The sequence below is a fragment of the Rhinatrema bivittatum genome, chromosome 7 (genome assembly GCF_901001135.1).
Source record: "Rhinatrema bivittatum chromosome 7, aRhiBiv1.1, whole genome shotgun sequence".
NCBI classification, from domain to species: Eukaryota; Metazoa; Chordata; class Amphibia; order Gymnophiona; family Rhinatrematidae; genus Rhinatrema; species Rhinatrema bivittatum.
The window spans coordinates 120,481,618-120,507,226 of record NC_042621.1 but is presented as its reverse complement, the minus strand read 5'-3'; the positions used below and the strand labels follow the sequence as shown (position 1 = coordinate 120,507,226).

At 45.5% G+C, this 25,609-nt stretch overlaps 1 protein-coding gene across 2 annotated transcripts in view; it reads right to left on the bottom strand.

The window, feature by feature from the left end:
* SPOCK2 (SPARC (osteonectin), cwcv and kazal like domains proteoglycan 2) overlaps nucleotides 1-25,303 on the bottom strand; it is a 152,266-nt gene extending 126,963 nt beyond the window's left edge. For both annotated transcript variants that reach the window (XM_029609035.1, XM_029609036.1), the window contains exon 1: nucleotides 25,004-25,303. In XM_029609035.1, the coding sequence (XP_029464895.1) occupies nucleotides 25,004-25,192 (189 nt within the window). In that variant the 5' untranslated portion in view covers nucleotides 25,193-25,303. The remainder of the gene's footprint in view (nucleotides 1-25,003) is intronic.
* Between the last annotated feature and the right edge of the window lie 306 nt (nucleotides 25,304-25,609).

The window sequence follows — 25,609 nt, the reverse complement described above, 5'->3', positions numbered from 1 at the left end:
AAGAGCATGACCATTGAATATCAGTCCCAAGGAGTTGAGATAAGAACCTTTGAATAGAAGTCCAAAATGTCTGAATACAAGGGCACTCCCACAGACAGTGAATGAGAGAAGCAACTGGGTGGGAACATTTAAGACACACCGCAGATTCCACCAGTCCCATGCAAGCTGCTCGCGCTGGAGAGTAAACAATCCGGTGAAAGATTCGCTGCTGCATCTCCCGAAGACCCACATTGTTCGTTATAAGATTGATGGACGCATATGACTGTTTAAGCATCCTCACCTCCAGCTCCTCCCGACAATCCTGTGACCATTTAGGAAGTAAGTGTTGGTAAATCGTGTGGACCTGTATCACTTGGGAAAAAGCATAGAGGCACGAAAGGGAACCCTTACGGGATTTGAAACAAGTGAGGAGAGCAGAATAGTGGTCATTCGTGAGCGTCCCTGCTGTCCCCTGCACCAAAGCATTCACCAGAGCTCGTACAGACCCATACAATAAGAAGTGCTGGGGTTTGAAATCAAATAGGGCTATGCATTCATCAAAGGTATAGCAGGCTCCCGTAGTCGGGTCAATCAGCTCTCCCAGTAACCACTGTGAGCTCAACTTAAAAGAATGTTGGACAGGTAGAAGGGATTGAGCTACAGCCGACCCCGCTCGCACTGGGTAGTGAGGGGAGACTGCCAAAGACAGCCCCAACATCTTGCGAAGAATACCCCATACCTTTCGCACAGTGTGACACAATATAAAACGCATTGGTAAACGTTGAAACTTATCTGTGGAAAGGTGAAGAACCACCCCAGGAGTCAGCGGATAGCACATCATACGTATCATGACAGGATCAGTGTATTCAGCAGTCTCGAACAACCAGTCCCCCAGAAAACGCCAATTCGCAGCCAGGGAATAAAAATAAAAGTTTGGGAGTCCATATCCGCCCTCAACTGTGGGTCCCATCAAAGTGGACATGGACAGGCGCGCCCTTTTATCCTGCCACAAAAACTTACGCAGTTCTCTATAGAGGCCACGTCTATCCCGGGCAAGGAGTAGAAAGGGCAACATCAACAATTTATACAATAACTGGGGTGCCAGTACCATCTTGATAATAGCAATACGACCTTGTAGGGATAAGGGCAAAGCCTTCCAACTCCTCAGTTTATGGACCATTTTCTGAATCGTGGGTGGAACATTAAGCGCATACCATTGTCTGGGGTCTGGGTGAATAATGATCCCCAAATATTTGATCGTGGACGCAGCCCACTTAACCGGAAACCGATCCCAAGTGGATTTCAATTTACCTGACAGGTCTAATGCCTCCGTCTTATCCAGGTTTAACTTAAAACCCGATAGTCCTTGATATTCCTGGAAAATAGCTAATGCAGCTGGAAGAGCTGCCTTCGCTTTAGACAGCAAAAGCAATATATCGTCTGCAAATAGCAGGGTAAGATAGGACTGTTGTCGCAAAGGGATTCCAGTAACCAAAGGATCAGACTTCAGCATGCATATGAGGGGTTCAACCGTTAAAATAAACAAAAGAGGGGATAAGGGACACCCTTGACGGGTACCCCTTTGTAACGAAAATTCCCCCAAAAGGTCCCCATTCACTAATATCCTCGCCGTGGGGTTGGAATACAAAAGATTGATATAGTCAAAAATCCTGCCCACGATCCCCACTTTAGCCAAGACACGGCATAGAAAGGGCCAAGCCACCCGATCAAACGCCTTTTCGGCATCACATGTGACCAATAACGGGTCGGCTACCAGTCCCTTAGAGCAAAGCTCCAGTGCGGCTAGGACTTTATGAATGTTTACTGTAGACCGTCTCCCCATCACAAAGCCCACCTGATCTGGGGAAATCAATAAAGGCATGAGATGTTTCAACCTATTGGCCAGGACTTTAGCATAAATCTTAATGTCCAAATTGAGTAACGAGATGGGCCTGTAAGACGAAGGTAGCAGTGGATCTCTACCCGCCTTTGGGAGGACGACAATAGTAGCCGCTCTCATAGTAGGGGGCATTTCCTGTCGGTCAGTCATTGATTCATACACTAGTTGCAACACCGGGGCCACCTCTTCCTGCAACCCCTTATAGAACGTAGAGGTCATGCCATCAGGGCCAGGGGCCTTGTTTGGGAGCATTTGGATCGCCTCCTGAACCTCGGCCACGGTGATCGGCCGTTGCAGGGTCAGAGTTTGCGCCTCCGAGAGACAGGGCATGTTAGTCCGCTGTAAAAAAACATTTATATCCTCATCCTGGACCTGTTCCGCCGCATAGAGCGTCTGATAGTAATCAGAAAATACTGCTGCTATATCCTTGGATTGAGTTTGGATATCCCCCTGTTTATTACGTATATTCGCAATATGTTTAGAAGCGTCCTGCGCCTTTAACAAGCACGCCATTAGCTTGCCCGCCTTATTACCATACCTATAAAAATTGAATTGTCTGTGGCGAAGCATATGGGCTGCCCTAGTGTGCAATAATTCATTAAGTGCAACCTGAGTCTCCCGGAACTGGGAAGTCAACTTGGGGTCCGTCTTGGAATAGAGCCCCCGTTTCAGAGTCCGTAGTTTTTTTTCAAGGGTTATAATCTCTTTGTCTCGCTGCTTTTTACGATAACTAACATAACTAATTATGTCACCCCGTAAAACAGATTTAGCAGTCTCCCACAAAAGGATCGGTTGGTCCATATGCTGCTGATTATAGGAGAGGAACTCCTGCCATTTCCTTTTTAAAAAAACAGTGAAAGCAGGATCAGTGGCCAATGAAGCCGGCAACCGCCACTGCGTTGGAGCTGCACCACCCCCTATAGAAAAGACCCCAGACACAGGACAGTGATCCGAAATCACCAATGCCTCAATAGATGACCTCGTGAATCTCGAGAAAAGGGATTCGGACACAAGTAAATAATCTATCCGTGACTTAGTAGGGTGGGCCTTAGCTATGTGCGTAAAATCCCGCTCTCCAGGATTAAGTACTCGCCACAAGTCCACCAGATCTAAGTGACGGCATAGAAACCGGGGCCCCTTCCGTTCGCTCGCTCGCAGGCCCCCCCCTACTAGGCATTCTGTCCAATTCAGGGTCCATGACAAAATTAAAGTCCCCGCCTAATATAATTGGACAATCTCCTAATTTACTGAGGAGAGACAAAAGGCGAGTATAGAAAGAGTGATCATACGCATTGGGAGCGTAGATGGATGCCAATAAGACTTTGGTACCCATGAGAAACCCCTTCACAATCACATAGCGCCCCTGTGGATCCACCACCGACTCCACCAATTGGAAAGAGACAGACTTATGGAACATTATGGCTACACCCCTACTCTTGGATGACCCCGAGGCATAATAGAGCTGTGAAACCCACTTTTTTTTGAGTTTAAGAATCTCAGTTGGGAGCATGTGAGCCTCCTGTAAGAATACAATTTTTGCCTGCAGTTTGGTTAATCGAGCAAAAACCTTTTCCCGCTTAACAGGAGTTCCCATACCAGCCACGTTCCACGTGACCATATTTAACACCATCTGACCCCAGAAGAGAGATATACGTGGTCAACTGGTCCATGGGTTCTGAAAATGAAAGGGCCCCGGCCATGCCCCAAGCTGCCGTACCACATCTTTACACAGAGCACTTTACCAATCATACCCCCATACCAGAGATTCCCCCCGAACCTTTTCCAGACCCTCCCCCCCCCCCCCCCAGAAGACCCCTTGAACAAACCCCAAACTAGGTCACCGGACGACCAACATGTTTCCCCATACCCCATTACCAACGTTACTACCCCAGAAGGGTTAGAGATCACGGGGATGAACCACATGTGTTCGGCTATCCCCCCGCCCCCCCACAAACCAATAACCTTACAGTAGTTAGTTGATGCACCACCCGGTCCACAACCGCTACAGCATAGCATAACGATTACAATGCTCCCTTGTACAAAAAACATCATATAGCAAAATATATAAACAGTGATACAGGGAGTACACTAACAGAAAACAGCATTAACCATAAGGAAGCACTGGAGCGTAGTGCAGCTTGTGCTCCGTAGTGCCCACATAGAACCAGCACTTGGAATACAGGCGCTCCTATTAGGCAAGGATAAACAATGTAGAGTCCCGCTCCGATCCACATGAAAATCACTTTGGTGAAGAAGATGCACCACCAGGGAGATCCCGCACAAAGGCGCGAGCCTCCACCGCCGAGTCAAAAAACTTTAGTTGGCCTTGGTGGTTAATCCGGAGCCGGGCAGGAAACATGAGGGCAAACCGCACACCCTTGTTGATCAACTCTGTGCAAACCTCGTGAAAAGCTTTCCGCTGTGAGGAGACTCTAGGCGAAAAATCTTGAAACATAAGAATCTTAGAGGATTCATAGAAAAACTCCCGCGCTCTTCGGTACTGCTGTAAGACCAAAGTACGATGAGCAAAGTGTAGGAATCGGGCAATAATGACGCGGGGTCTCCGTGCCGCATCCCCCTCCGTCCTCCGACCCAGCCGATGCGCCCGTTCAAACAACCCCCCGGAGGGAGAGGCCAAGGAAGGCACCAAACCGAGCAGCCACGCTTCCAAAACTCGAGGGAGCTCAGCTTCCGGTAGGGACTCCGGGAATCCCACAAATCGGACATTATTCCGCCGAGATCGATTTTCGAGCTCGTCGATTTTCTCTTCGTTTGCTCGCGCTTGTTTAGTGAGCTCCTCTACGCGTCTCTCCAAAGCCCCCACGTCGTCCTCCACGAGGCTCACCCGGCCTTCAAGGCGCTCCGTGCGGGCATCAAACTCGGTCAGCGATGCCCGGACATCCGCTATTTGGTCCGACAGCTGGTGAAGACGGACATCTAGTGCTTGTACCACCGCTTGTGAGATCTTTTCTTCCAGCGATTCACCCGCAGGATCGAAATCTGGGTCAGGAGCGGCAGCCATTTTGCTCTCGGGGGCCTTCAATTTCTCCTTCTCTTTTCTAAGAGATCGGGTCGCCATGCGAGGCCCCGGGAGAGATAAGTGGAACGCAAAGCACAGAAAAGCTTCTAGTGGAGCAAAACTGCCCAAAAAAGCAGAAAGTAGGCAGGATGGTGCAAGATGTGGCAGGGGGATAGCCGGAGCTCGGAGGATGGCGTCCTACCGAGTCCACCACATCACGTGATCTCCAGTACTCATTTTAATAAACTAGACATTGTTGAACCTGTTGTTTGATTTCTTGGTTTTTTAATTCCTAAAATTTCTTCCTGCCCCTGTTCTCTGACGACGTCTTTCCTAATGCGTTTTCCTTCTCTCATCTCTTCCTCCTCATACTTTTCTTCATTTCCTTTCCTATTTTCTTTTCTTTATATCTTTATTACTTTTTTTTACATTCTTTCTATATTTTCCTTGACATTTCATATTGGAGAACGGGTCCGTTAACACTTATTATCCAGACAAGTATGGAGATTGTCAACACCTCCATCTGGGAATGAGCAACAGGGCAGACATCTTCCAGGTATTTCCAAATGACCCAGACTGACCTTGTCAGATACAGGATGCCGAGCTCCATGGACCGTTGGTCTGACCCAGCATGACCCTTTTTTATGTTTCCCTTCAAGACTTGCTTCCTATTTTGTCTTTTTTTTCTCTGTTCTGTTTGCACATTTCTCTGTCTTTCTCTCCCTTTTTGCCTTCGTCTTGTCTTTTGTCTAATGTAAGAAAAAAAGGCAAGACATTAGACAAAAGAACAAGACAAAGGCAAAAAGGGAGAGAAAGACGGAGAAATGTGCAGACAAACAGAACAGAGAAAAAAAAGACAAAATAGGAAACAAGTCTTGAAGGGAAACATAAAAAAGGGTCATGCTGGGTCAGACCAACGGTCCATGGAGCTCGGCATCCTGTATCTGACAAGGTCAGTCTAGGTCATTTGGAAATACCTGGAAGATGCCTTCCCTGTTGCTCATTCCCAGATGGAGGTGTTGACGATCCCCGTACTTGTCTGGATAATAAGTGTTAATGGACCCGTTCTCCAGTATGAAATGTCAAGGAAAATATAGAAAGAGAGGAATTAGACTAGGGACACTCCTTTGTGTCCTTTTTCCAGTCTCTCTCCTATTCCATGTGTTCACTTGTGCCCTTTCACTCTCGTCCACTCTGTCCTGTCTACCACTTTTTCCTTTCAGGCCCCTTCTCAGTCACTCTGCGACTCCTAGACATGCACTCCTCCTCCTTCAGCCTCACTCTTCTCTCTTTCCTTCCTCCTGTGAAGGGAAAGGCCCTTCTGAGTGCCCTCCGCTAGGAGAGGCACTCACAGCTGTTTCAGCCCTTGAATGACAAAGACTGACTCCAGATTCCCTTTGACACTGGACTCCTGTGGCACCTCCCACTGAGGAGTGTTAAGCCTCCTTACACCCTCCCACATTCACTGACCTCACTAACAGCGACCAGGTCTGTTGAGACCATTGATCCTATACTAGAGGCACACCAGGTTTATTGAGACCACTATGGCCATAATAGTTAAGGGCAACTCCACTAAAAAGGGGAACATCTGGAGGTCCCCTTACATACAAATCTGCCTTTGATCATCATCACACTATTGCCTTTCCTCAGATATTTACTTGACTCTTTCTACTGGGATCTTCATTCCTACTCGCATTCCTTCACCTTATTGATGATGCCACTGTCTTTCTACGGTCCTCGTTCAGTTCAATATGTCCTAAAAACTGCTGCTCATTTCCTCACCCATTCCAAAAGCAAAGGGCCACTTGGCACCCCAGTCTTTAGATATCTCCACTAGTTCCCTGTTTCTTTTAGAGGCCTTTTCACAATTTTGTTTTCGATTCCTTTACAGACTTGCACCTGCCTACCCCTCTGATCTTATTTCTAAACATTCTCCTCCCTAGTCTAACTCCACTCTTCTCTCTGTCCTGGCACATAATCTTACAGCTGAGAGGTTCTCTCTATTACTGAAATAACTTTCTGTGTCTCTTCACCTACCTTACCAATGCTCCTTCTGTCTTCATATTCCAGCCCAAGACTCGGGTAGTCTCCCTGGTTTATGAGTGCTAACCTTATAAATGTAGTGATTTATTTTTGTCTCCTCATATTTTTCTGTTCCTTACAATACTATGTTTGAGTTCTCTATTGGGAGTCACAGGAAAAGGTTCTTGCAGTCACTGTGAACACTGTCAAAATTTGTTGGCTTAGTGTGAGGCAGCGGTCAAAAAAAGCAAACAATTATTCAAGAAGGAATTGAAAATAAAATGGAGACTATTATAATGCCTCCATCTCAATCTATGGTGCGACTGCACCTTGAAGACTGAGTGCAGTTCTGGTCGCACCCATCTCAAAAAAGGTATAGCAGAATTGGCAAAGGTACAGAAAAAGGCAACAAAAATGATAAAGGGATGGAAGAACTCTCTTATGAAGAGAGGTTAAATGAGTTAGGGCTCTTCAGCTTGGAAAAGAGGCGACTGAGAAAGGATATGATAGAAATTTATAAAATCAGGAGTTGGGTAGAACAGGTAAATAGGGGATAGTTATTTACCTTTTCAAACAGGACTAAGATTAGGGGCCATTCCATGAAAGTGGCAGGCAGCAGATTTAAAACAAAGAGGAGAAAGAATAATCTTTCAGTCAATACACAATCAAGTTGTTTGAATTTGTTGTCAGAGGATGTTGGCGGTAGCCCTTTTGGTCATGGTGCATCGGCTTTTGTGGCTACGCAATCGGGCAGCTGACTCTTGGTCCAAAACCTGCCTGGGGAAGTTGCCATTTAGGGGGAAGATGCTGTTTGGGGAGGATCTGGACCAACTGGTAAAGAAGATCCTTGGAGATCCTAAACCCCAGCACTTGCTGGGGCCACTCCTTTTATACATTAGGCAGAGGGTGGGGGCAATTTCGAACCTCGAGGTGGTACCGGCCGGGTAGACAGTTTTTGGGTGCTACTTTCGCTGCAAATTCTGGTCTGAGAGGCCAGGGTCCGCCCTATCGTGGAGCCGAAGGCAAAGGGCTGATGCCAATTCCTCCACAGGGGCTGACAGAGCCTCCTCATGAGGTTCCACAGGTTTCCTTCCTTATGACTCCCGTAAGGAGACGCCTGTGGGAGGTTTACAGGGAGTGGACCCACATAACATCTGACTACTGGGAATTGGAGATCGTTCATTCAGGTTCCACACTGGACCTGCATCGTGCCAGCCGAGACATCTTTATGGCATCGTCCTGTTCCGCTCTGGCCAAGCAGCGGGTGATCCGCAAGACCTTGCTGAAACTGCAGCTCTTGCAGGCAGTGGTACCAGCGCCTCCTTCAGAGTGGAGATGCAGCCGTTATTCCCTTTATTTTGTGATGCCCAAAAAGGATGGTTCCTTTCTAGATCTCAAGGGCATGAACCGTAGTTTGCAGGTTCCAAGTGTTCATTGGATCTGATGGAGGCCCACCTGCATATCCCCATTCAGGAATGGGATCAGAGGTATTTGCATTTTTGCGAGCTGCAGGAAATTTTTCAGTTCTGAGTGTTACCTTTTGGTCTAGCAACTGCACCACGAGTGTTCACCAAAGTAATGGTCGTGGCTCTCTGACACAAAAGAATCATGGTACACCCATATCACAATGGTTGGTTGATGCATGCGCCATCTCATGAGGAGGCTTGTGCGTGACTCGTCGAGTGGTGCAATTTTTAAAAGGCTTCGGCTGGGTAGTCAATTTTGCCAAGAGTACCTTCAGCCCACACAGTCCTTGGAGTACTTGGGGGCATGGTTTGATACATATGTGGAACAGGTATTCCTCACGGACAAGAGAGTACTCAAGATACTCCATCAGGTTTTGAGCTTCCTGGGCCTGTTGGTCCCCTCCGTGTGAGACTATTTGCAAGTGCTCAGGGTTGTTGGGAGTGACCCTGGATTTGGTCCCATGGGCTAGAACACATATGTGCCCTCTCCAGGCGTTGCTCCTGTCGAGGTGGTCTCTGGAGTCCCAGGACTACGGAGTTTCGCTTCCTCCGAGTCAGTCAGTGCACAAGTTACTTCTGTGGTGACTAGTTCCCTCACAATTGATGAAGGGAGTCAACCTAACCACTCTGCCCTGGATTTTGATAATGGCCTCTCTGTTTGGGGGGTTCATTGTCAGGATCAGGTGGCCCAGAAAAGTTGGTCTCTGATGGAGGCCTCATGGTTCATCAATCAGCTGGAGATGAGAGCCATTCGTCTGGCCTTTATCCACGTCTTCCTGCTGATTCAGGGCAGGGTCATAAGAACATAAGAAATTGCCATACTGGGTCAGTTCAAGGGTCCATCAAGCCCAGCATCCTGTTTCCAACAGAGGCCAATCCAGGCCATAAGAACCTGGCAAGTACCCAAAAACTAAGTCTATTTCATATTACTGTTGCTAGTAATAGCAGTGGCTATTTTCTAAGTCAACTTAATTAATAGCAGGTAATGGACTTCTCCTCCTCCTCTCAGACAATGCCACCACAATGGCATATCTAAACTGGCAGGGGGAACCTGGAGCCAGGGGTTTTTGGTAGAGACGATGCTCCTCTTTCCATGGGAAGAGAAGAATCTATGGTTACGCTTGGTGGTGCACATTGCCGGTCAGGAAAATGTACAAGCCGACTTCCTCAGCCAAAATCTGTTAGATCCTGAAGAATGGGAGTTGAGCTCCCATTTTTCGCCGGATCTGTAGCAGGTGGGGTTGTCCACAGGTAGATTTGATGGCAACCTAGCAGACTATGAAGGTAGACTGTTTTTTTATTCAACTGAGGGAGCAGGGGGTCAATGGGCATCGACACCTTAGTACAGCCCTGGCCGGCGAGAAAACTCCTGTATGTCTTCCCCCCATGGGCACTCATAAGCAGGCTGTTACAGAGATTAGAACAGGAAAGTAATCGAGTCATTCTAGTTGCACCAGACTGGCAATCAACCCTAGCGCCCTCTTGGCAGCATGACCCCTAATTTGAATATTACATGGCACCCCAAGGAAAGGTACCTGGGCACGCGTTAGGAGAGCGGGCACTGAACACTGAGTGCTCACTTTTGGTGCACTTTTATTGCATCGGCAGGTTTATTTTTTTGTTTTTCTAAATTTCAAGCATCAGGTGGCATATTTTAAGTGCCCATGTGATCTGGCTCCTGAGATTTTTTCAGCCCAGCAAATTTGTATAATGATTTTACAAATAAGGGATGTAATTGCAAGATGTCACTGTGTTGTTGCTTTATAAGCCAGACTGTTTTAATGAGTTATCTGACCAGATCTCTCTTTGATAAGTTTATTTTGCTTTCTACTTATCAATTTATGCTTCTGAAGAGCCTTCATTATTTCATCTCTGACTGAAGGCTTTTAGCTATTTCTGATCTCACTTCCCGCTCCACTTTCAGGCCTGGTTTGATAAGCGAATACCGCATTACTTATGCTCCATGCATCCGGCATCGGGCCAGCCCCTAATGAACTTTCACGTCTGCTTCAAGATGACTTCCTTCTCACTGGTTTATAAATAATTAAAACTTTGCAGCAGAGGAAATATGGAGGCAGCTGATGCTGAATTGATTAAGTAGGAGCTCCCTATAGCCTTGGAAATTCCAGCCCCATAACTTCCATCCCAAAATATTGTGAAGCTTGGGATCTTATTTTCTCAATGGATAAGAGGTTTATCATCTCAACATGCTTTGTTATAAATCATGGACTGACCCAACGTTAGTTTGAGTTTGTTTAGTAACCTCAACCCCATACAGTACTGAAAGCTGCTACCATGGAAATCTGGAAATATAACATTGTATAGATTCAGTCAGATCTCCAGCATAGGATGGAGATTTAATCAAGACCGCAATGAAAGGGGAGGTGTTAGATGTCAACTGGAGCACCCCCACTGCAGAAATAGAAGCAGGGCTATCTCGAAATCCCTCTACTAGTCGTGCTCCTCAGGCAACTGGTGACAGAACTCCCAAAGGGTGAGGAAATGTTGGACCTCAGACTTATTATTGGGGGAAATAGTTTCTTCCATCTAAGTACTAACAAGGTCTGACCTGGCTTAGCAGCTCCTGAGATCAGGCACACTTAGGGTGATGTGGCTGTAGGCTGGGGGGGGGGGGGGGGGGGGGGAGTGTTTCTAATGCCACAGTATGTTTTTAAAATCTACCTCTAACTCCACTAACCACATCCTCAGGCAACAAATTCCAGAGCTTAATTGTGCACTGAGTGAAAAAGAATTTTCTCCGATTAATCTTAAATGTGCTACTTGCTAATTTCATGGAGTGCCCCCTAGTCCTTCTATTATCTGAAAGTGTAAATAACCAATTCACATCTACTCATTCAAGACCTCTCATGATCTACTCATCATCTCTACTCTACTCATCTACTCATAGCCACTGCTATTACTCATCTACTCATCTCTCTACTCTCTACTCTACTCATCATCTCTACTCTCATGATCTACTCATCTACTCATCACTCATCTACTCGCATCTATTCATCTCAAGACCTTCGCACTAGTCCCAGTATTCTTCATATGTATTTTACATCTAGTTAATTTTTGTCTTTCTACTTCCTGGCTACTCTAGCCCCCAAGTTCAATCTCCTTGTTATATGTATATATTATACTTGTTATATATATTAAAAAATCTCCATTGGCTCCCTATAAAACACAGAATCACCTACAAAACCCTTTCATCCATTCATAAATCCATTTACAAAGCCTCATACCTAGACCTAAGGATCCCATTCCAGCTACATACTTCCTCCCGTCCACTGAGAACTGCGCAAAAAGGCTCTCTGAAAATCCCTCCACTTAAAATTTCATCAAACAAAAGAGCCTTCTCCACTGCAGGTCCGATCCACTGGAACTCTCTACCTTCGGATCTTAGGCTTGAACAATGCCCCCTCACTTTTAAAAAAAGACTTAAAACTTGGCTTTTCTCTCAAGCCTACGATTGAGTACTATCCACAAATCCCTCCTCCAGGTCTATGCCATATAATACCTCTTAGCTCAACAACTAAAGAATTAATTTTCCAATCCCTCTTGTCTATTTTGCAGATATCTTATTCATAACTGATTCATTTTAATCGCCTGTATATAACATGTCTATTACTACTGTTGTTGTTTTAATGTTATTTGTTATTAGTATTTATTCAATTGTCTCCAAGTTCATTTTCCTGTTCCATGTAAGACTCGCATTTTAAGTCACTCCAATGTTATATGTAAACCGAAATGATTAGCAACATTGTTGCTAGAATTTCGGTATATAAAAAATGTTAAATAAATAAATAAATAAATGTAACTTTGCTTCGGCTCTCTTGTTTGGTTAATTAGTTAATCCCCTAAGTTCCATGTAAACTGGTCTGATATGAATCCCTTCATGAAGTCCGGTATAGAAATATGTTAAATAAATAAATAAATAAATTTAAAAAATGATTTTAAACACCTCTATCATATCCCCCCTCAACCATTTCTTCTCCAAGCTGAACAGCCCTAATCTCTTCAGCCTTTCCTCATAGGGGAGCTATTCCATCCCCTATATCATTTTGGTTGCCCTTCTCTGTACCTTCTCCAGTGCAACTATGTCTTTTTTGAGATGCGGCGACCAGAATTGTACACAGTATTCAAGGTGCGGTCTCACCATGGAAAGATACAGAGGCATTATGACATCCTCCATTTTATTCACCATTCCTTTCCTAATAATTGCTAACATTCTGTTTGCTTTTTTGATTGCCACAGCACACTGAGCCGACGATTTAAATGTGTTATCCACTATGATGCCTTTTTCCTGGGTGGTAACTCCTAATATGAACCTTACATCGTGTAAATATGTTACACTGGATGAGATGCCCATAAAATCTCTCAAATCTGGCAGATATCATAAATATCTCTTTAAAGGAAGGTAATTTTCCCTCGCTCCTAAAATGTGCAGTAGTTAAGCCCATTTTTTAAAAAGCCTATCTAGACCCTGATATTTTAGCAAATTATCGCCCTATATCGACACTCCCCTTTTTGGCCAAACTACTTGAAAAAGTGGTTAACCGACAGCTCATGGATCACCTAGACAACACCAGTTGCTTTTTCCATCTCAATTTGGCCTTCAGAAATGTCATAATACAGAAACGTTATTAATTTCCCTGTCAGATACTATCCAAAGAGGCTTTGATCAGAACAATTCCTACCTTTTAATTCTTCTAGATTTTTCAGCGGCGTTCAATACTGTTAATCATGAAGCCCTTATTGTAAAGCTTCAAGAAATTGGCCTTAGTGACACTACTCTGGCCTGGTTTAGATCATACCTCATTAATAGGTCTTTTAAAGTAAAATTAGGAACGGCAGAATCCGATATAGTTGAGCTCCAGACAGGAGCGCCTCAGGGATCTTCCCTGTTCCCAACCCTGTTTAATATATATACCCCTCTTTGTAGATTTTTAGCAGGCTTAGGGTTGGTACATTTTTTATTTGCAGACGATGTTCAAATTTTACTACCTATAAAACACTCACTTCAATCTACACTGAGTCTATGGGACATCTACTATAAATCTATTAAAACAGCTACTTTCTCATATGTCATTAGCACTTAACAATGCCAAAACTGAAATCCTGTTTATAAGCAATAAAGTTACTTAAAAAAATGGAATCAGACATTTTATCCTGTGCCCCATCCTGTAACATTAGATTTGAAGTAAGGGATTTGGGTTGTATTCTCGATTCAGAACTAAGCATGAAAGCTTCAATAAAAGCTATCATGAAGGATGGCTTCTATAAATTACAAATCTTAAAAAAATTGAAACCTTTATTACACTCTAATGATTTTCACATTGTACTCCAGGCTCTTATTCTACCAAAACTGGATTATTGCAATGCACTGCTTCTAGGTTTATCAATCTCAACCATTCGACCTTTGCAGTTACTCCAAAATGCCGCGGCACGGCTCCTGACTAACTCAAAGAAATTCGATCATGTTTCCCCTATTCTAATGAAATTACACTGGTTACCAGTACAGTATCGAATTCAATATAAATGTTTGACATTAATTCATAAAGCTATTTATGGCGATAATACTGAATGGCTGAATGCCTCACTCCGTATCCACATTCCAGCTCGTAATCTAAGATCACTTGGCCAAGCTTTATTAACAATACCTTCACCAAAATTAGCCCATCTAAGTTCAGTTAGGGAAAGGACACTATCTCTGGCTGGACCCAAAGTTTGGAATTCGCTGCCCCTCGATATTCGAACAGAAGCAAACATAAATAGATTCAAGAAACAGATAAAAACGTTGAACAAGCTTTTACACAAGCAAATTATTACCTATACCCGGTTCCTGTTCTCGGACATTGGAGCCTCGGTCAGTTGGGTTCCTTCCTGATGCCTCCTCTCTGCTTCTGCTTCCTGGACCCTTGGTTCCTCATGGCTACCTTCTCTGGCATGTCATGTCGTGTCTCGTCACCTCGTGGCATGGGCCAGCCTTCTCGTCTCGCAGCACTATTCTCCGGAGGGTCATCTTCACTTTGAAGCCAAGTCTTGTCTTGGTCCCATGTTTCATGCCTTAAGCCAAGTGTCGCCTTAGCCCCCTTCCCTTTGCTCGAAGCCAAGTCTCGTCTTGGTTCCTTACCCTGGAATTTGTCTCCTGTTTGTGGTCCTCAGGCCTTCCATGTTATCCTTTTGGCCTAGTCCCTGTTTTGCTTGTATCTTGTCCCTGTATCCAGCCATTTTCTTAACCTTAGTCTCATTTCAGACTCTAGTCCTGCACTGCCTCAGGCTTCTACTGAATCTTCGCCATGTTCCTTGCCCCAGACTCCATGTTCCAAGCCAGCCAGCTTCAATCCCAGCCACAGTCTGGCCGCCAGAACCCAAGGGCTCTACCTGTGGGAGAGGTGGCTGGTATAGGCCGAAGATTCCCTAGCTCGGTCCTGCCTTGCCCTGAAGTCCTGGACTATTCCTGTGGGGGTTCCCCAGCCTAGCTGGGTCCTCAACCATAACATATTCCTTATGCTCATAAAAGTACCACCCATCCAACTATGAACTAAGGGGTAGATTTTTGAATGTGCATGCACATGTCCATGTGCGCGCGCTTCCTGGCATGCACTCATGGGCGCACTGATTTTCTAACATGGGCGTGCCGGCACGCCCATGTTAGAAAATCCATAGCCCGGGTGCACATGTGCGCCGGATTTTATAATCTGCGCGTGTAAGTGCAGGTGTCACGCACAAGGTGGGGGGACTTTTGCAATTTCTGCGCAGCAACTCATTCGGGTCTTCCCCAGTTCCCTCCCAGTCCGCTCCTATCCCCCCTACCTAAATTCCCTCCCTCTTCCCTTCTTCCCCTCGCCTTCCCAACCCCTAAACCCTGCCTTTTGTGGTTTTTTCTTTGTTTTACAACTTACTTCAGCTCCCACGCTGAAGTAAGTTGCACGCGCCGGCTGGGTGTCAGCGCACAAGTCTTCAGGACTGTCCTGGCCCACCCTTGCCCTGCCCCTCCCCACCCAGAACATGCCACCTCCCCACCCCCTTCAAGAGGCCTGGCACTTATGCGCATACAGGGGTTTACAAGCGTGGCTGGGCCCCTTCGAAAATTCGCTCGGTGCGCGCGGCCCTTTGAAAATCTACCCATAGATGAACACAAGCACTGGGTACTCCTTTAATACTGGCTTTTCAGCCTCCTTTTGGCCCAAACTAAATGCAGGTCTGAACCATAAGCTGAGGACGGTCTCTTTTTAGTTTTTAGGCTAAGATTAAGAGCCGGTGAAATGGTGAAATTTAAACTTACCTGTTTAAACTTAAATGTAAAATTTTCTTTCCTTTAGTCCTGCCAGACCAGTCCAGACAAGTAGTTTATTTCCTCCTGCTAGCAGATGGAGACAGAGAAAAAAAGCTCAAAGCTGACTTCACTCCCCTTTTAAAGGTCTGGTGCTGCCTTCCCCTCATCACAATCCGATGTCAAAGCTAAGACAATCTAAGGCAATTGTTTTGGTTTCCAAATCACCACCACAACCAAAACGTTTCACTCCATGGTTATTAACCCAGGAACACAAATCCCTACACCAAGCTCACAATTAAGCCAGCTGCCTTGAATATGGGCAACATTGTACTGGCTGTTAGATTTTGAACTTGTCAGACTAGGGGGGGGGGGGGGGGGGGGAACTTCCTGGAGATAGAACTAGAAGACTGGGAGAAAATGGGAGAGGTGGAAAACAGTGGGCCAAACTAAAAGGAGCAATTAAAAAGGCAACAAATCTATATGTTAGAAGAGTAAACAAAAGTAAGAGAAATAAGAAACCGATCTAGTTCTCAAAGGAGATGGCTGATAAAATAAAAGCAAAAAGAACAGTATTTAAGAAGTATAAAGGATCCCAAAATGAGGAACACAGGGAAGAATTCCTGGTTAAACTAAGAGAGACAAGGGAGGAAATCAAGAAAGCTAAAATTCAAGCAGAAAAAAGGACTGCCAAAGAGCTAAAGAGAGGAGACAAATCATTTTTCAGATAGATGAGAGAAAGGAAAAAGGTCCGAAGTGGTATTATGAAATTGAAAGGTGACAATGATCAATGTGTGGAGAGAGATGAAAAAATGGTGGAAATAATAAGCAAATATTTCAGTTCGGTGTTCACTAAAGAAGACCCTGGAGAAAGACCATTGCTGGTTGACAAGACTGTAGGTGGAGATGAAAATCTGTTTACAGAAGAGAATGTATGGGAAGAGCTAGGAAAACTGAAAGTGGACAAGGCTATGGGGCCTGATGAGGTTCATCCCAGGATACTGAGAGAGCTCAGAGATATGCTGGCGGGTCTGCTGTGTGGCCTGTTGAATAGATCCTTGGAAATGGGAGTGGTGCTGAATAATTGGAGAAGAGCAGTGGTGGTCCCGCTCTACAAGAGTGGTAGCAAAGAGGAGGCTGGAAACTACAGGCCGGTCAGCCTCACCTTCGTGGTGGGAAAATTAATGGAGAATCTGCTGAAGAAAAGGATAGTGAACTAACCGGTCAGGAGGATTGCTGGACCCAAGGTAATATGGATTCACAAAGGGAAGGTCCTGTCAGACAAATCTGATTGCTTTTTTTTGATTGGGTGACTAAAGAATTGCATCAAAGAAAAGCACTTGATGTCATCTACTTGGATTTCAGCAAAGCTTTTGATACGGTCCCGCATAGGAGACTTGTGAATAAAATGAGAAGCTTGGGAGTGAGCACCAAGGTGGTGGCATGGATTACAAACTGGTTGACGGATAGAAGACAGTGTGTGATGGTAAATGGAACTTACTCTGAAGAGAAAGCAGTGTTAAGCAGAGTGCCACAAGGATCGGTGTTGGGACCAGTTCTGTTCAATATCTTTGTAAGCAACATCGCGGAAGGGATCGAAGGTAAAGTTAGTCTATTTGCGGATGTTACTAAGATCTGCAACAAAGTGGACACACCAGAAGGAGCAGATTGAATGAGATGTGATTTAAGGAAGCTTGAACAGTGGTCGAAGATATGGCAGCTGGAATTCAATGCCAAGAAGTGCAGAGTCATACATCTGGATTGCAGAAATCCAAAAGACTGTATGTGATGAGAGGTGAAGGTCTGTTGTGCACGGAGAAAGAGAGGGACCTTGGGGTGACAGTGTCTAGCGATCTGAAGATTGCAAAGCAATGTAACAAAGTGATAGCTAAAGCCAGAAGAATGCTGGGCTGCATAGAAAGAGGAATAACTAGTATGAAAAAGGAAGTGATAATCCCCTTGTACAGATCCTTGGTGAGGTCTCACCTAGAGTACTGTGTTCAATTCTGGAGACCGTATTTCAAAAGGGACATTGACAGGATGGAGGCGGTCCAGAGAAGGGCAACCAAATTGGTGGTCTCTATCAAATGATTTATAAGGAAAGGTTGAAGAACCTAAATAAGTATACCCTGGAGGAGAGGAGGTGCAAGGGAGATATGATACTGACCTTCAGATACCTGAAAAGTTTTAAAGATGCACAATCAACAACAAATCTTTTCCGTTAGAAAGAAATCAGTAGAACTAGGGATCACCAAATGAAACTCTAGGGAGGACGCCTCAGAACCAACGTCACGAAATATTTCTTCACAGAGAGAGTGGTAGATGCCTGGAATGCCCTTCCGGAGGAGGTGGTGAAGACAAAAACAGTGAAAGAACTCAAAGGGGCATAGGATAAACATTGTGGATCCCTAAAGGCTAGAGGATGGAAATGAAGAAATGAGTGCATGGGGGTAACTTGCTGGTGTGGCGGTTACTACCCTTAACCAATAAGCCTTCATACTGTTGTCGCTACTCCATCAGTGCTCTCTGCTTCAAACGGCAGGGGGAAAAGAGGAAAAAGGGAATTAGATTCAGACAGCAAACAACAATGACATTGAATTTTGCGGTCAGGGAAAACAATAAGCATAGGGGTAACTTGCTGATACAGCTGTTACTACCCTTAACCAATGATGCACTTCAATATTGATTTTTACTTCAATGGCAGATAACGAGGAATTGGACTCAAACACAAACCAACAAAGGCCCTGACTTTGACGTTCTGGGAAACTGATAAGTGCAGAAAGTACCATAAGCTTGCTGGGCAGACTGGATGGACCATTGGTCCTTTTCTGCCGGCATTTCTATGAGAAGTCCTTGATGCTTTAGCTTCCATGAGTAGGTTCTAGGCTGATCTGGCAGGGCTAAAGGAAAGGAAATTAACAGGTAAGTTTAAATTTCACCTTCCTTCGTCCGTGCCAGACCTGTCCAGACAAGTGGTATGTACCAAAGCTCCACCCAGTCCGGGTGGAAGGAAGCCATGATAGCTCTCAGAACTCCTGCATCCAAGGCAGCAGGGATGCAAAGGGAGAAAGGACACTGCCCCGCCATTATCTTCTGGAAAGACACCTACAGGACGCCTTCACCCTCAAAGTGGGGTTACTGAGACCTGCAAACTCTTGCTGGAATGAGCCAATGTGCTCCTCTCCACAATCATTCCTGAAATTGATGTCTTTAGAACCACTGTGCTTGAACAGGATGCTTTAATAGACCAAAAACCTATCTTTGAAGAAACTGGACTTACAACGGACTTGAAGTGGCCAACCCCATCCTAGCCTATATCGCCTGGCTTTTTCACTCTCGTACATGAGAAAGGCCCAATTCTGACAGCAGTGAGAGACTACCTTCCAAAAAAAGGAGCGATTTGGGCACAGAGATACCCCTTCCTTTAAAATTACCAAAGGCCACTAAGGAGACTGACTTCAATGACAAGACTCAAAGAGATGATACCCTACAAAGTTTGAGAGGAAGGGATGCCAGATCCCTTAATAACTAAGTTCACTTCCAAGTCATGGAAGTCTCCTGCAGCAGAGGGCTTGTGATCTGGAATCCCTGGACGTATCTAATCTGAAAGAATCATGAGAGAGCTTCCATACCTGTGTCTCTTGCAACAAATCACAGCCAGTCTCTGCCCTCCTAGAGATTTGCGAGTTATGCCTTCATCCCAATCTCCTTTAGTAGAAGGACAAGATTGAAGGAATAAGACCCCCTCAACAGGAAATATTGTCTCCTCCTTAAACTCACCTTGCAAATTCTAAGGTCTATTACCTAGTGCACTTTCGCTGTAACCCCTTACATTAAGTATCTTCGCCATGAAGCCTGGTCCCTTTAACAGTCAAGGTTGTAAAAAAGAATGGAAGGGAACTTCTAGGAAAAACTACTCTGACTAAGATGAAGAAGCACTCCTGCTTGCACCTTCAGAACTCAGTCCAGGGACTATACAGGCTTCCGGCAGAAACAAATGTCAAAGACTGGATACCAGTCATGATTTTACTAGGATATCCGACCCCCCTGGTTACTGCTTTTTTTTTCTGACTGAAGAACTTGTTCATGTAGGAACTTAATGGGGCTGATCTGAACGACACTCGTGGAAGTGTACCACCTGACTCCTAGAAGGGCAAAGGCCATTTCTGCCAGTCTTTACACGTCAGGGTGTCAAAAGTGTTGGCTCAAAACATTTATCTGTACAATGACAGCGTTGGCCATGAGAGCTGCGGCTAAGTCCTGCAGGGGAGCTCCATTCTAGACCAAACCTGACTCACTCACCAAGGTACCACGGAGCTACTAGATTCCCTCGGTTTGTTCACATCAGCTAAAGGTATTACACTGACTGCTACCATCTGGGCTGCCTTCTCTTGAGTTAGAAGCCCAAGATTTCTGGAATGCTAGCTTGCCATCCCTGCCTAGACCTGGACCCATTAGTTCTCCACTACGATTCCTGTTCCTGCTTTAGCTGCTCCGGATCATAACTCCCCTCTCAAGCAAGAAGGGTAATGCCTATGGCAAAAAAGAATCTTGAAGGAGACTCAAGATCTATTCCCTTCATGAGGTAACTGTGAAAAACCACCTGCTAAGGTCCCTTATACCTTCTCTAGAGAAAGGGAAATAGCCTTGTAACTCTGGGCCACTGAATATCATCCTGAGAGGAGAACAAATTGAGTAAGATGCACATGGATCTGTACCTAAAGTACTACATTCAAGTCCATTGCTCTGGAGCCTAGGACTTGCAGAACAGACCATGCTGGGGCGGATATGGAAACAGGAGAAATGGACACAGGGAGTGAGACCTTATGCCAATGATATCCAAGGCCATAAGGTCACTTTTCTTCTTCGGAGACATAAGAGCTTCCTTATACAGAGACTGGAAAAGACTAATTTTTATTTGAAATAATTATCAGTCAGCATAGGGTTTCCTCCCCGCCTAATCCTGGGTTTTCCTAGTGTCAGATGTCTGATTAAAGGAGGAACAAGATTCCCTGCATGCATAAAGAGGCCTTTACTACTCATTGACAGACAGATATCTAGAGTCCTGGTCAGCAGAAGGGGAAAGCCTTGGCACTGCCGTTGAGGGATCCAGTGTACAGTGTCTGAGAAATATCTGGTTGTAACCCCTGGAGGGGATAAGAGGGAATGCCCCTGTGTATCCCTGTGGGGAAATGCCTAAGAAAAGGTCTGCCATTCTCCATAGGGACCACAAGATTAGGAGAATTCACCGCCTCTACTGGGAGACCTGAAATAAATACTACCCCCCCCCCCCACCCCCCCGATTTCTTTTCTAGGAAGCGACAGGTCCCTAAAATCAGTGACTGACCAAACCAGCCTAATATCACTGTCCCTGAGGGGAAAGGGAAGTCTCCCTAGTGATGCCCCACCACCCAATGCAGAACACTCCAAGTGTTTCCAGGAAGGAGCACACCAGACAATCGCAGTCTGCAACAAGGAGGCGACTGCCCTAGCCAAATCTAATCTCCCGGAATACCTCCCCCGAGGAAGGGAGAGAGAGAGCTGCCTAAGCAGATTTGCTTTTAGCCTCTGGGACGGCCCCCAACCAGAACTGGTCTTGGTTGGGGAGTGGGGAGGTGGAGGAGGTTCTGATAATCACTCCTAGCTGGCCTCTAAACTTTGGTCCCTAAACTTCCAGGACCACTCCTCAAGACCGTTCTCTTACAGAGGATAAAGCTGTAAGGCTGAGATTGCGATGGCTGTCCCTCTGTGGGGGGAGTTCCCCAGCGGCACCGCCGTGCACTCCGTGACCTCATCCTGAATTAGCACTGAGCAGGCCAGACTGGTGGGGGGGGGGGGGGGGGGAGTCTGACGAAAAGGAACTCCCAGCATCACTTACCTCCACTTTGCAAGCCTCACCAGCCGTGAATCCATTGGGGTCCCTGTGCAGGACGGTTTGAGACCCTCCCCTCTGCACATTGTTTACTTGTGGGAAAGGTCACCATGGTCTCCACTGAGGAATGTTTGACCCAATGCAGGGGGATTTGCGTCACAAAGCCACTGTGCACAGCAGCCTGGGGAGAGAGACTATAAAGACATAAAAAAATGAGACCGTTTAAGCAGAACCTCACTCTTTCTATCATGGGAAGACCAGCTGAGGGCAAATCCCTCAGCTGGTCTTCCCATACGGAGGAGATTCTTCTATGTGGGAACATGAATAATGCTGGGAAGCATCCAATGAGGAATCCAAAGCTGCTGCCCAAGCAGGACCACCCCGAGATTTTTATTTTATTTTTGAAACAGGCTGCGGTCATTTTCAGCAGCACAAGCTTAATTTGGTCTTACCAGCCCCTGTAGGTAAACTCCTTTGTGCAGAGGGCAGAACAGCCGGTTCAACAGGCTGTTCCTTCGATCACTGCACTAGCAGAGCGTATGGGAGAGAGGAGCTCCAACATGCTTGGTGGTCACCGGCTGCCCTAATAACTCCATAGTGAACAGGAGCCGTGCAGACTCTGCTGTGCCTGAAGGTAAATCTGTAGCCCACCCCACGGTTCTTCTCCATTTGACTCTCCGAGGAAAAGAGTCTAGCCTACTTGTCACATTTATATATTTATTTATTTATTTTTAATTTTTATATACCGAAGTTCTTGTGGGAATTACAAATCACTCCGGTTTACATAAAACGATGAACTGCCCAACAGCGGATGGGGGCTATATATATATATATATATAATACTGCCAAAACTGGCACCCTCATTCTTCTGTCTTCCTCGTGTATTTGATATGTTTCCCTTACAGCCTGTACTGCCTTTCTTTCTCCCTTTTTTTTTTTTTTTTATTAGTCCCTCCGACCTAAAGCAGCTTGGGATAGTTTCTTGCTTGAAGGGATTTTCAGTTTGCAAAGGCTCTTGGCAAGCTACCTGCTATTTCTGTATCCTTTATCCACAAACTCTTGAGAAAGAGTTTGTTACTTACCATTTGTAATTTGAACTCCAGCTTCTATCACAGTTGCGGTTTACTTCATTAAACTCAACTATCATCACGAAAACTCATCATAGCTGTGACAATTCCAAAATTTGTGCAGTTAATTACTGAGTCCATCTGATTACCTGAAACTGAAGCAATGTGTCTGCAGAGACAGCACACTGAGCAGCCCTGCTTCATATGCTTCCCTCATAGGGGTCAGGGCTTTGAATTGGGGAACCAACCTAGTTTTGCTTGGGCAGGGTGCTGACTTTTATTATTATTATTTTGATTATTATTATTTATTCTCCTGCTTTACCAGGGAAATCAGCCCAAAGACTGCTCACCCCAGGAGCTCTGTCTATAGCTTCTGCCTTGGACAGAAGCACCAGTCCACACATCTCCACCATCTGCTGCAGACAGAATAATACTGAGGAGCTAAAGGCAGCACCAGACCTTTATAAGGGGAGTGAAGTCAGCTTTTAACTTTTTTTCTCTGTCTCCATCTGCTGGCAGGAGAACATAATCACCTTGTCTGCACCTGTCATCCAACCTCACTGAGAAGACGATAACTTTACAACCATGGCCAAAGCAGGAAGATTGAACTTCTTGTTTAGAAAACAATTAGCACTATGAGAAATAGAGATAATTAACATAGGTTTTAACGTGGGCTCCACCAGACAGCACAGAATAGACACCATAGGGAGGCTGCTCATTAGCTCCCAGTATGACCACCCACTCCACCACAATGCTCAAAGGTTAGGTTGCTTGTAAGGTCCCAGTCCAATTTGCTTATATATAAAAAAAAAAAAAAAAGATGCTTTGAAAGAATAAATCCTTGGTTGTTACTCCTGTCAGGTTCCCTCATCCCAGACTCCTGCTGTACGGGTTTAATGTATTCATGTGGCTTCCTGGGCTGGAAGTACCGATAAAGCAATCAATAGCTATTTGCAGAACAACTGAGAAATAACCAGTAGATATAAAAAAAAAAAAAACACAAAACACCCAAGCAGAATCTAATCTAATGTTTTTATAATACCACCTTTCTGGTCCACCAAAGCACACTCAATGCGCATTAAATCTCATGCATTCTTATAGAGGGGTGCCTAATGTTCTCTGCTGCATACCTGCGCAGGGGAGGGCGCTGAGTCCGATCGCAGTCCAAGACCTCCCACAACCCCCTGGCAAGTCACCTCACTGCTTTTTTTTTGACAGAGTCCTTTAATAACGAATAAGAAATACAATCACAGAGATGTATGCATATATGTATGCATCCGGTTTAACACACACTGTATCAGCAGGTTTTTTTGTGGTCTCTTTCCTGAAAGTAAATTGCTGCTGCCGCCTCTGATGTCAAGCTCGTTTTCCATGTCCTCTGAATGTTCTACCCAGATGTGACCAGAAACCCGAGAAAAGCATTAAACAGCCTCATAACAAGTACTGAGGCAGGAGTAGATATGGAGCCCATGGAATCAGGAGGCTGCCACCAGTCAATAATAAATACCCGCAGTATTTCTCAGCGCAAAACTCATGCAGATGCATGATTCCTGCAGCTCCATGTACCACACCGAGCTACACAACCGCTGAAACGCCATGAATGAGATTTGCACTGCAAATCTGACTCAGCCTCCAGCATTTATAGGACATGTAGGACTTTGTGCCTGTAGGCTTATTCCCACAGGCACAAAGTAAAACAAACATAAAAATCCCTCCTCCTCATAATAAATCAGATCCACAGAATTCCTTTTTTTTTTTTTTCCCCCAAAACAATGTAATTATCAGCCTAGGCTAACAACAAGAGCTGCAGTGTGTCCTAATTAAAAATATTCCATCCTTTTATCTTATGTAGCTGGTGCCTGCTGTCTGCATAATGTTTTCATTCATTAATTACTTGAAAAGCACAGGTGTGCCCTTTGACTGCCATCTCGCCATTTCCTACCTCCCTCTGACATATAATTAGGCATTTTGCTGGATATGTTAAAGGCAGGAGCTACTGTCTGCATGAAATTCTCTGCCCGCGGCTGCTTTGCAAGCATACTTATTAGAACTGCAAATGTGCATACATTTCAATCAATGCTAGAGAGCTGCAGCCTATAATCTAATCTTCCTTCCCCCAGAATACAGGATGACCAGAGATTAGCACAGGCAAAGCCGAGAGAGAGAGAGAGAACTCAAAGGTACATAGCAAGACCAGAAGATAATTGCTATATACTAATTTATTGTTACCTCTTGAGATCTTAATACAAATTATATTTATATATATATATAAATGCACACAAACATATCGGTTTCCATTTCTCGGATTGCTTGCCCTCCCCGCTTCTGCATTGGCTCTTTTCCCTTTCTATCCTCCCCCCTCCCCCGCGTCTGCACCCTCTTCCCCACGTCGGACTCACGTCTCGGAAGCGGTTCCAGTGCTTGATCTTGCCGCTGTACTGGGAGATGGATGCCAGCCATTTCTCGTCTTCCATGAAGTTGCCGGGCAGCGGGGTCTCACCTTCTCCCCTGCTGCTATCGGCCTGCGCCCGGGCCAGAGGCAGCAGCAGGAGCTGCAGGAGCGGCAGGCAGCTTCCCGGGGAGGGCATGGCCGAGCCGGGCACGGAGAGAAGGCTGAGCAAGGGACCTGATGCTGCAGAGGATGCAGGAGGCTGAGAAGCGGGCAGGGTTTGAGGACCGAAGAGCCTGCGTCGGAACAGGAGGAGAGAGAGGGAGGGAGGGGCAGAGAGAGATGGAGAGGAGGGGCCAGAACCGGAGGGGAGGGAGTGGGAGATGCGGAGAAAAAAAAAAGGAGAGGAGGGGCCAGAACCAGGGAGAGAAAAAAAAAAAAAAGAGAGATGCGATGGAGGGGAGAGGGAGCGCACCAGAGAGCTGGGGCAGTGGGAGAGGGAGACTGGGAAATGTGTGCGTAAGTGCAGCTTCCTTTTCACTTCACCCCCATGAAGGACATGTCCGTTTCTTTAAGAGCTGCAATGACCTTTATTTTTTTTTTTTTTATTTCTCTT